This window comes from Agelaius phoeniceus, chromosome 4 (assembly GCF_051311805.1).
Source record: "Agelaius phoeniceus isolate bAgePho1 chromosome 4, bAgePho1.hap1, whole genome shotgun sequence".
NCBI lineage: Eukaryota > Metazoa > Chordata > Aves > Passeriformes > Icteridae > Agelaius > Agelaius phoeniceus.
In genome coordinates, this window is record NC_135268.1 from 42,360,886 (window position 1) to 42,373,423 (window position 12,538).

The 12,538-nt window shown below is 39.7% G+C and overlaps 1 protein-coding gene across 1 annotated transcript; it reads right to left on the reverse strand.

Moving 5' to 3' along the window:
- Positions 1 to 285: 285 nt before the first annotated feature.
- On the reverse strand, positions 286 to 12,536 carry CASP3 (caspase 3). Its single transcript, XM_054633335.2, has 8 exons — positions 12,426 to 12,536; positions 8,168 to 8,304; positions 6,997 to 7,089; positions 6,029 to 6,153; positions 5,403 to 5,531; positions 3,366 to 3,541; positions 2,745 to 2,862; positions 286 to 1,683 (listed from the first exon to the last, which is right to left on the reverse strand). Exons 3-8 carry the CDS (start codon positions 7,068 to 7,070, stop codon positions 1,457 to 1,459), a joined length of 849 nt encoding a protein of 282 aa, XP_054489310.1. The 5' UTR covers positions 7,071 to 7,089; positions 8,168 to 8,304; positions 12,426 to 12,536; the 3' UTR covers positions 286 to 1,456.
- Positions 12,537 to 12,538: the final 2 nt, after the last annotated feature.

Here is a 12,538-nt window from a genome sequence, read left to right on the forward strand (position 1 = left end):
TCCTATCCAGCAGGCAGTCATCAAGGAACTCATTTACAATGTTTAAAATTGCCTCCTCTGCATCCCTTTTGAACCTGCATTTCCCATGTCTCAAGTCACTACTCTACCACCTGGCTATACAATGGCATTCAATGCTTTAAAGGGGATTCTTTTCAGTTTCAGGTGGTAAGGTCGATGGGGGAGAAAAAGGACAATAGTAATTTGAGGAAAGGATAGAATTAAAGTTCAAACTAATTTGCAAAAGCTATCAGATCCTAAACAAATAACACACATAGAAAAGCATGATACAATCCAGGAAACAGTATTTAATTTAAAAAAAACAAGTAAAAAATGCCTCTGGAAGTGGACATCATTTTTTCAGCATTGTTTTTGCTACAGAATTTTAAAAGGGTTTCAAGTCTTGTTTTGCAAGCACCTATAATAATTTCATATTCTTTCACTGATCTTAAAAAGACTGCTACAAGTTGAAATATCAGCAAAAATGTTTTGCAATTTTGTAGAAGTCTGTCTCACAAAATTCAGAGTCAAGAGATATAAATTTACTATTTGTTAACACATGGAATTACCATTATGAAGTGAAATTTCTCCAGTACCACAAATCTAGGTTTTCACACAGATTACATGTGACATACACAGAGCCAACCCATTCTTATTTAAGGCTAAATAGAGGAAAGGAGACTGCTCAGAATGCAGACTCCCTTTTGCACTGGTTCTTATAGCCCCAAATATGCCCCAACAGCTCCACCCTTAGGGAGCTGCAAAAAAATGACATTTTGGAAGACTGGTCCCTTAGGCACTCAGCTTCAAGGTCAGAATACAAAATTTATTTTGAAACAGCTACCATGCTGATATAATTGTTTTATCTAATATTCCACACACAAAGTTAGTAAATTTTCACAAATTATCAGGAAAAACTGACTGTACTCTAGACATGCTTTGTAATTGTATGCAAAAATATGAAATGGCTGTTTTCCACAGTTTATGCCCAAAAGTGTAAAAATAGTTTAGGTTATAAACTGACCTAAACTTTGAGAACTTGAGTTAAGAAGAAATGTGTGATGACACTACTATTGTATTACCAGCAATGACACTCTGAATCTTCTTTGTAAGATTTGAAACCAAACTATTTACAAGAGCTGTTTATTTCCTGTGCCCCTTCGGCAAAGTGAAATGTAGCACCAAATCGCTCCAATAAACGATCTGATCTTTCTTCACTCTCCCTTTCCTAATTTTCTGCAATACTCCAAGCACTACTTTCAAATCTGCTTCAGCTACTCAGCTTTGCATTTCTACACAGCCATACTATGTTTTATCTCTAACAACAGACATATATCTAACTTTGAGACACTTCATTGTGCCACACACAGTAGTGAACAGTTATCCAGATTTAAAAGTGGTATTTTGTACTAATATTGCATATAAAATGCAGATAAATAGCATGAACTGAAAAATTATTTTAGGAAGGGAAATAAAATTCTTTGGTGAGCATAGAGACAATACATGGAATCTGTTTCTTTGCATTAAAATCCTGTAGAGTTGAGCAGGACTCATACTCTGCCACTTTGCGATTGACACGAGTTAAAATCTGCATGAGTTCAAGTTTCCCTGCATGTTTCTTCAGCATTTCACACAGTGACTGAATAAACCATGAGCCTTGAACTGCATTCCTCCAGGAGTAATAGCCTGTGGAAAAGAGCAATGTCAAAGTGATGAGAGGGAGCAGCCTTTGATACAGGACAGGTCAGCAATTAGGAGAACAATGCATTGTTTCCAATGGCAACCAATATTTTACAATAATTCAAAACCACCAACCAATAACATTTAGATTTTATAATCTCCACAAATTCCAATTGAAAATTTTTTCTAATCCTGTCATCTTTTATAATCTAAGAAAATCTTAAGTAGGAAGAAAATCAAAAGTCAGGAAAGTTATCTTCTGCGGCAACAATCTTAGTCATTATTCACTTACTACTTTTCATGGGGTACACAAATACAAAGAAGTGATAGTACAGATGGAAAATGGGTTTCAGTGTCATTAATTTCACAAATATGTGCAGAATTAAAGACTGAACCTACCTCTGCTAAGTGGAAATAGGACATATGAAGGGCTCTGTCACTACCAATTTTGCTTAAGAATGCAATACAAATACAGTCAATAGACAAGTAACATGCTGGTACTTATCATCCACTTCTGCACATCTGATTATTTTGTTCTCTGAGAATAATATCTTTTCCTCTTGCTGTAAATTATTTGCACAACTCCAATTAACTGAATTTCCAGCAGATGAACATTTGGGGGTTTGCTAGTGAGAAGGATGTATTCAGTTTTGTAGGAACTGAGAATAGCAACTACTTCAACAAGAAATCAAGTCAAATTTAAAAAAGTGATTGAGGGAAGTAAATATTTATTTCCATGAAGGACTGTATTGGGTCTGGCTGAGCAAGAGTTCATTTTACTACAGCAGCCCTCAGTGCTGTGCTCTGCACTGGCAGCTGGAAATGTGCTGATAAGACCCCAGTGCCTTGGGGTGTTATCAGCACATTTGGGAGCAGTGCTGCCTCCCCAGCATTCCCCCACCAAGGGGCTGGGACTGGGCAAGAGCCTGTGAGGGGACACAACTAGGACAGCTAACCCAAAGTGACCAAAGGACATTGCACACAAGTGAATTCACCCACTGGCTGGGTGCCACTCCAGGCTGTAATTTATAGCATGAGTACAGGCTGACATGGACACAGTGCCTCACCTGGAGCTGTAGAGTAGGCATACAGGAAGTCTGCCTCTACAGGTATTTTCTGACACATTGTTTCTTGTGATCCACTGTCTGCCTCAATACCAGCATCTAATTCTGTCCCTCTACAAGCCTATTTGGTAGAAAGAAGAATGGAAAAAAATGTTAAAATAGAAAAGTAAAATAATGTTAAAATAGAAAAGTAAAGGCAGTGATCATTATAAAAACAATGATATTTTGTGTTTTAAAATTTATATCATGATTAAAAAACTGCAAAAATAACAAGAATTTGTGTCACATTTCCATTAGACAGACTCAGAAGATAACTAGTAAAATTTATTTAAATCAACTACACAATTTGAGTATTCATTCAAAAGTGCACTCAGAAACTCATTAAAATATTACCTAATATTTTATTTAATGCATAGAATTAACACAATGCCAGCTGTTATAAATACAGCCTACCTAACAGGGAAAATTGTGCCACTTTAGATCTGAAGAGAATCTTACTCTGAAAGTAATTACATTCAAATCTATTTTAGAAAGGATTAACTTTTTGCACTAATAATTAGTGGGAAATGGTATTTTTTTAAACTATCTGGCTGATTTGATCATCATTGTTCAGCTGTACATCACCTGAATGAAAAAGAGCTTGGGTTTCCCTGCTAAGCTTCTGCACCTGTCACCTCTGAAAAGGCTTGTTAGTGCCTTCAGTTCAAGAGGCCCATCTGTACCATAGATCAATCCTTCGTCGCCATGGCTCAGCAAGACACAAACAAAACTGCTTCGCTCGCTGTGATCTTCTTCAGAAACTTGAAAGAAAAAAGAGAATTATCTTAACTTCCTGTACTCTGTAAAAATTTGGAGCATTTGATCCTTCCTAGGTTACAGAAGTTTTTAAGAACTAATTAGCATATTTAGAAACCTCCAAAGAGTTTTCACTTCTGAACACAAGAAGCCTGCCTACTTTACTTCAGGAGGTTTGGCACAGGAAATCCCAAATTAAGGGCCCACCCTCCCAAGACATGGCCACAAAGCTAGGCCAGGAATAGTCAGGAGACAAAAAGGGTATTCCCACAGTGTTTCCAAGCTGGAATGATACAGCTCATTCATGCAATAATGGTCAGCCTTGTGGTCTGGGATTGGACTGATGGAATACCCTGGGCTTTGGGAAAGAAAGGAGAAGTCCTTCCTCTCTTTCCAATTGGGGATGCTTCAACTACTTGGATTACACGGGAACTAAATTTAGCACGACCGTGGCTGTTGCTGCTCCTGCAGGTTCTAGCAGAACACTTCTCTCTCACTTTTTACCTGTGATGAGGTCTAGGAAGATTTCTGAATCCTCTTAATTTTGTTCTTACAATTATTTAAGCTTGATATAAAGTGTTTGTAGTTTTATACTTTTTTTTCATCTTGTGGTATACAAATAGCATAGAGTCTATATTCTCCAATGTCTTTTGTTGTCTGACATTGTGGGAAATGTACTTGAGGACCAAGATGACTTTTTCAAATTTATGAAAAGATACAAACAAGGTTAAAAGAAAGGATCCAAAAGAAATTATGAGTGGTAACTCAAAAAGATGCAAGAGTTTGTAGATGAAAAATAAAAACAGTCCCTAAAATCTGAAGTCTTACTGTTTTGTGCTTAACAAAACACTAAATTTCTGTTCTGGAAGAAATTAATTGTTTCAACTTTACTCAAGTGATGTACACTCAGGCATTTCTACAATTATGGACAAGCACTGCATTTAGAAGAGTCACATTTTCAGCTACTTTCAACAGACCAGCTACAACAATACTAATGAATTAACCACGTCTGGGAACATTTTCTGGCATAAATATTAACTGGCACTAAAGACCTACATCTATGTTAGCAAACACTTTCATTAAAAACAAACAAACAAGAAAACCCCAAACAAAACCAAACACAAAACCCAAGACCAGGATTGCTGCAGGCTAACTGCTGTTGGGAATAATCACTGGAACACTTTCAGTGTTTAAGTATGACCTGGAACAATCTGTGAGAGCACTAGTGGGCATGAGGCCTAGTCATGGCAGAGAACCTTGCAGCAGTTAACTGGAATGGCCTGTTCCAGGGCACTGATACCTCCAGCACCATTTAATGTACGGCTCTAGATGCAGCCAAGTCCAAGGCAAGCAGGACTGACACAGCAGTATAAAGCTCTCACTTGAAAGAAGGGTGTTTTGTTTCACAAGGTAAACAAAATGTGAGTTGTTTATCCAAAAGAAAATTCAGTCTACACACCTGCAGTTCTGGTCCCTCAATCAGAACCCCTCTTTGGGCCACACCATTAAGCATTAAGCACAGAACCCCTCCACCCAATCTAGCAGCTTTCTTTCCAACTCACAGAGCTTCAGAGATCCCAGGGTCAGAATATAAATCAGTCTGCATTTAAGTTTCAGCCTTTTTTCCATCCTTCTTTAGAAGATGAGAAAGGATATGGATACAACAGTCATGGCACAAAAGATGGAGAGACAGCTAAGATGAATAAACATAGAAACTATGATGTACGTGTCATCCTTAGCAATAAATCACCAGAAGGTGTGAAAAAGCATCTAAAAGAACCCAGAAAGAAGAGATGTGAGGGCAAGAGGTGTATTTGGAAACAGCAGTTGACTTAATGTACACACACACAACATATAATAACTTACCCTTTTTCAATAGTTTAAAAATGCTCCCACATGAAAGATCATTGTTGATCTTTACTTTATATCTCAAATTCATAAAAACTTCTCTGACACTTGCAGCATCTGCATCTGTACCTGAACGGGACGACATCCCTATACACAAGAGAACTGTGTTATTTCTTCATATTATATAGATGACATGGTCTGATTGAGCCAAATTATTTTTCTTGTTTAAAGCTGTATCAGTCTGAAATATTCCATTATTCCAGATCCACTCTAGCAGAGAAAACATTGCACTTTTACATGGGCATACCATCTCCCACCCTCTGTACCGATTGTAGATTTATCTGCATCTTATTCTTATATCTACTTCCCTATTTAAGGACATAAGAATTTCATTTGCAAAACAGAAATCATGACTAAAAGGTAAGAGAGACTTGTATTGCAGATCAGTTTTCCTCCTCATTACTGCTACACCCTAATGTGTTCCCTCTATGCATATTTGGAAGAATGGACTGAAATAAATCACACCCATGACTTAATTTTAGAGTGCAATCAAAACTGGTCTGCATATTTAATTTTGAAGAGTAACACACAGCACGAATTCATCTAAATTAATGAAAAAAGTAAAAAAAACTTGTGAGTGGTACTGGTATGTGGCTGGAAGTTCTTATTGTTTATTATTACACATTCCCCCATCTCTGGAAAATCCATTCTGTAACTGTCGTCTGGCAGAATTCCAGAGTCCATAGACTTGCTAGCAGGTAGGCTCTTTCTGTATAGGAACCAGACAAAATGTAGGTGTTAATTTCTGATCTCTCTTTTCAAAATAATGACAACAATAGGCTATTTTAGCAACCCCAATGGAACTGGTGAGATTGCATTTGTAGCAACCTTCTGTGGAACTTGCAACAAGCTTGAAATTAAAAGAATCAAGGAAGAACTGTGTTTAAAATTGTAATGCCTCTGCACAGGAGAATATGAAAACTATGAAAACTTATTTTAAGGATGCCAATTACTGTATCAACAAGAAATCAGTTGGGCTTTTTTACTATCATCTTTTGCAATCTATGTACCTGGAGGAAAGGTTAGCTCTGAAAAAGCAAATCTGTTCTGAATTCTAAACAGAAGTTATTATCATTGAATTTACACAAGAAAACATTCAAAACCTAAAGAGATGTGGCAGATGTGTGCTCCTTTTCTGCTTAAGCAAAAGCTGCCAGCGTGATGGCTACACCTCGATGAAGCTGGACTTTGGGATACAGCTAACACAATGGCTAAGAGCCATAAGTCTTCCTCAACATCTAGGGGTTAGCTGAGCATGCACTAACCCAAAACATGGCTCATAAGCAAGTTTGCCTGTAAGTCACTTGTCCTCCTCCACATACAGCAGGCTGCACACCAGGATCTCCCTCGGGCAGAGATGCCTCTCTCAGTTACTCCTCGAGGCTGAGACACCCCTTGCCACAACAGCTTCTTGGTAAGTAATTGGTAGCATGCTAAACTTTAAAATCTTAGCTCAGTGGTATCAAGGATTGATTGTGCATATATAATCCCTTAGACATAAGCTGCTGCCCAGACTTATATTGAAGACTTAAACCAAAAGTACCTCACTTACCCTTTAAAACCTGGAACAGATTTTGCATCTGTCTGATCTTCCCCCAGATGTGGTCCATCTCCCATTTCTGTCATTATTGCTTTCAATTATCAGCTTGAAAATGCAAGAAAATAGAAGTATTATGACAGTTCACAGAATAACTTTAGCCAAGGATATTAGTAGGCAAAAAAAAAAAAAAAGCTTTCTGAGTAATCTCAGAAAGCATTTTATATTTGAAAGAAGAACATTATTGCCTTCTAAAAGAGCTCTGGGGAAAAGTCTGCAGATCCCTATGACCAAATCTTTGAAAAAACCTACAAAAAGCAAGGTAAGAGAGAAACAAATCAAAAACAATCTTTAAAACACTGTAATGTCCCCAGATGCAGTAGAAATTAAGAACCAAAAATCAAGCAATATAAGTGATTAGATATGTGCAAAGACTAACATAGATTAGAAATTAGGTCATAGTAGCTTGAGAAATGAGTAATTTCTCTGCATTCCATTTCAAATGAAACATCACTGCATCCCTTTCTAACTGGTGTATGTGAAGGCAATTGCTATGGTAGTAAAACAAAACCACAACAATATAACTTAAATCATTTGATGGAATGATTCCTATGCTGTGGGCTACTTACTTTTATGAGAATACAGGCCAATAAATTATAATGGATACCAAATCAGAAATCAATTTAAAAGCATTAAACCTCCTCCACGGTTACTTTGTGTATACTCATGGAACATACTACCAAAAGTTACCTTAAACTCAAGTGTCAGAAAACAATTATGCATCAAATTTAAACCACCAGATAGGACAGAGTAATAATTGCTTAGTAGTGCCAAGACCTCAAGAAGGTCAAACAAGGCATTACAAGAATTTTAAAAAAACTTACTTCAGCAGATATATTTATGGTAAATAAGAAGGTATGAGTAACCAGACCAAGTAGCAAGATTTGCTGGTCAGATATGATGAAGATTCTTATTTAAGGCTTAAGTTTTTTGGGGCAAACTATATTTGCCATCTTACATAATGATATTATTATTATTCTATTAAGTCTCAACTTTGTATCTGTACTCTTGTTAGTACAACACAAACACCCTTTTTTGTGGCAACAATTACTGATGCATCAGAAGCAGTAATTTGGTTATGTATAATCTGCATTCTTAACCTGTTTCTAGGAAGACATTTACTTACATTTTTAGTGGCTTCAAAAGATCTTCTGTGTTGCTCTGAATGTTATTTCAGAACACTGATGTAATTAAGTCTTCTTCTTCACCAAGTTATTCCAGACTTGACAACTGTTTTATGTAATGCAAGAAACAGGAAATTTCCTGAAAATCAAATGACCAAAATACAAAATAAGCTTAGTATTTTAGAAATATAATGTCTAAAATACATTTTATCGTCATATTTTAGATATTTACTTTAAAGACAGTATCATAGGGTAGGAACTAAATCTACAATGCTGAACTAGACTGCCTAGCCTCTTGATCTGGATTCATCCATCCTAACTTCAAAGTCTAATTCATTATAAGTACCCTGTGGGAAGAAAAAGTCAAGAAACTCCAAAGGGCAATTCAAATACTTATGACCTGTGGCATGACAGAGATCCAACCCTATGCCCTAGAGAGCAGGGAACATGAGCACTGCCAGCAAAGTCTAGTCTACAGTGACAACTGCTGTGTGCACCCAGCTCTAACTGGAGGGCAGAGCTTCTGATCCCCAGCAATTGAAAAGAACACCTTTCATTGACAAGGATGCTTTAAAGTTCTGCTCCAGCACAGCCCAGTTTCAGGAGTTTCTATGACTTTTTCAACCATCCCTACTACAATATCCCTTGGTTTGGGTCCCAGCTTTCCTGAGCTCTCAGCCTGAGCAGAATTTGTAGGAAAACATCCAAGGAGACTGACCCACCATTCTGATGCCACTCATACTCTTCCTTGCCCTGGAGAAGAACTAGGTGCACAAGCACAGCTCACACCCTTCAATGTGTCTGGGATTAATAAGAGATAGGGAAATTAACTTCCTTCATCTGTTCTTTGGCTAAGAGCAGTAATAATCTGCCAAACCAAACAAAAAAAAGCACAGCATCATGTGCCATCTCTATTATCAAAACCAGCTAGCAGGTGCACAGACAGCAGTGCAGCCATGTCAGCACAGAAACCAACTTCTGCTAAACCCCAGGTGCTGATCCCAGCTGCCTGGCACTGTGAAGTTCTGCAGTGCCAGTGCTGCAAGTCCATGAAGGAGAGAGTGTGAACTAGTAAATATGTGCTTCCATAAGCTGTGGCTAGCTCCTGTTTATCAGATGAGCCACATACCATGAGCTACTTTAAGACTCAGCCAAAGTACAGGGAAGGCTAACACACTCTGGCCAACAGATGAGCCCCTGGAATCTCGAGGGAGGCTGAGTGGCTTATTGGGCTCTCCTGCATTCACATCAACCAAACTACTGAACAGCAGCAGCTTAACTAAGCAAACTGCAGACCCCTGAGAGCACTGAATGCTTCTCACAACATAAATACTAAGGCAGGATGCAAACACTAAGAGAGATATTCAACATTTAAGTGACCTTAAAATAAGACTTATGTCTTTGACACTTTAGCGACCTTAAATTTTAAAGCTCTCAAACTGCTGTCCTTGATCCAGCACCAAAGAAACAAAGAAATTGGAAGTAGGTAGCAAAACCTACAATTACAACAAACTATATTAGTTTCTTTCTGAAAAATTTAAAAACACAACTTGCAATACTGTATCATAAAAATATTTCTTACTAAGGCCTCTGGGAGCCTAGTTCACAGCCTACAGTTTCAATTGTTCAGTGAAGTGTTAGAGCTTCCAGCACTCTGCTTCATCACAACTGGAGCTGAGAGACTTTACAGAAGCCATAGGGATTGTCTAGAAAAGCCGGTTATAACACGTTGAGTATTTGAAATGCACATGGTTTATCTTCAGAACAGAACCTGTAACTCACTTTTAATATCCATCAATTCCTGAGCTCTCTCAGGCACCAGGTCACTGCACTCTTTAAAGAACAAAAGACACCCAACAAAGAGATTTCTCTTTTTTTGCTCGGCACTCCAATACGTGTTTGAGCCAGGAGGGTGTTCTGTGCTCTAAAGCAGCAGTCAGGGTAACAGCAATGCTCTCTGGAGGATGGTGCTGATTCTGACCAAGGCCACTAAGAATTGCCTCATCTTGCTTTAGGTAATGCAGTGATGCCATGCATTTCTCTGTGGAGGATGATCTCATCCTGGTGGGGGGGAGATGTGGGGGGAAGAAATCACGGCAGTGCTTTAAAAATTTATTACAGATTTTTATTCTGCTCTTTGATATTATTTTCTCTGAAAGCTTAGATAAAACAAGGTTTCAACTGTAAAGAAATATAAAAAACAAGTTCTTGAAAAGAACAACAGCATTTTTATAATCTAGAAAAATATATTCTGTAGATTTTAAGAAGCTTATTTTATAATATTGTATCTGAAAAAAAATACAATAAAAAAAATGAGACAGAGACAGCAAATATAAAGGTGATGATACAATGATCTTTACATATACTAAGTCGTAAGAAATAAAGTGGCTCTAAAAGGTCCAAAGCTATGCTCTGCAAGCTACCAAAAATGACCAATGTCTCTCTGTACAGCAATAACAGCAAAAATATTTTTCCCCGACATAAATGCAGTTGTTCTAATGCTTTTCTTTTGATAAGAGAAAACAATAAATAAAAACAATAAATAAAACAACTTTTTACTCCATTCCGGCCTGGATTTACTTATTCTACCTGGACCTAAGAAAAATAAATTCATATCATCATGTGTCACCACTGCCATAAGAACCACTAGGTTTCTTTTTAAAGCAATAGTTATTTGAAATGAGAATCAATTCTCATCAACAGAAATGAATGGTATAGTGCTAAAAATAATACCAAAGCTTCTGAGATGGGAGAGAGCAAATAACTAAACTGTCTTTAGTTACCAACTGGATCCTGAAATATGCAAACCACAGGAGACAACACAACATAGTATCTATCTGCCACTACAAAGCAATGAGTACAGCACTGTTAAAACACATGTTCAAAACAGACATCAGCAATGTAAAACATCTCCCTAAAGATAGGAAAAGGGCAGTTTTCTACATCACATGACTGCAAGAGAAAATGTCAAGCATTCAAAGAAGTATTTTTTGTACATGAACATATACACGACATATCATGATACTAATGCAGACATGCAAATTAAAAATTTTCTCCTCTACAATGTATAACGCTAAACAATAATTATCTGACTAGTAACAGAAGGAAAATATAGATACAGACTATATGAAAAAACGAAAAACATTTGAAATACACCATTACATTTTCTGTGTGACACTATCCCCCTACTAAATACTGCTACCACAGACGGAGCAGGCTGAGACTGCTCTTCCCATTGCTTCTGGTCTGGATGCAGTTGCTGGAAAGCCCTGATACTGGGCCAGCATTCTGATCTTCCAACACTCAGCATGAAGCTTTAAATCAGCTGAAATACTCTGAGTGTAGCTGGGAGCCTTGAGTTATTAATTCGCCTGTAGCTATTAGTCACATCACCACCGCTATAAACAACAGCCACATCGTGTTCCTTAACATGAAGGGCACGGTGTGCTAGTTCTAAACCTACCACCTGGCAAGCAGATAGCTGAAAGAAGAAATGTGAGTTACAGGGTAAAGGACTACAGACGGCCAGCCCTATCCTTCAGCCGAGCCGGGAACAGACAGGACACAACCCACCTCGGGCAGGGCCTTTTCCTTGCTATCTAAAGTCAGCCACAGTGCCTGCCAGGCCCCCAAGCATGCTTTCCGTCAGGACAGACGGGGTTTAACACGCTTTGTTCTGGAAGATCCAAATACAGCTCCCGACCCCGTGTTTCCGGTCAATGGGCTCCGAGGGGTCACCAGAGAGCAGCTCGGAATTACAGCGCCTTTCTTTGCTTTTCCTTCTTTTTGCCCTCTGTTTCAACAGCTTCTCCACAGAGACAGGCTGAAAGGGCACAAGCTAGCTGCCGTAAGCGTCTGCAAAGCTAACACCTGAGGCCATGGCTCTGCTCCCGGGCAGGGGAAGCGGCGGGCGCTGGGCTGGCACCGCGGCCGCTCTCTCCTGCCTGGCCCGCGAGCAAGGCCGGGGCTCACCCTCATCCACCCCCGCCACGGACCGACCGACGGACCGCCGGGCCTGCGGGCGCCCCGCGGGCAGCTGGGGGAGCGGCGCTCTCAGCCGGGCCCGCCCCGGGCGAGACGCTGCTCCCTTCCTGCTCCCCTCAGGCGACTTGCTCCGGGAGAGATGCGGGCGGCCACGCGGACCTGGAGAGCCACAGCCTGGTCCAACCCCCCCCCCCCCCCCGCCCCGCTTTGTTCGGCTCCCCCGCCGCTACGCGCCCGCATCCCGGCCCCGGCCCCAGCCGCACCGCCGCCACCCACCGGCTTCGCCGCCTGCTCGCTGCACTCCGACCCGCGTTTTCCCGAGCCTGGCTTAGCTAAGCGCTGCTCGGCGCGGAAAAAGTCCCGCCGCCGCCGCCCAGCCCGCCCCGCCC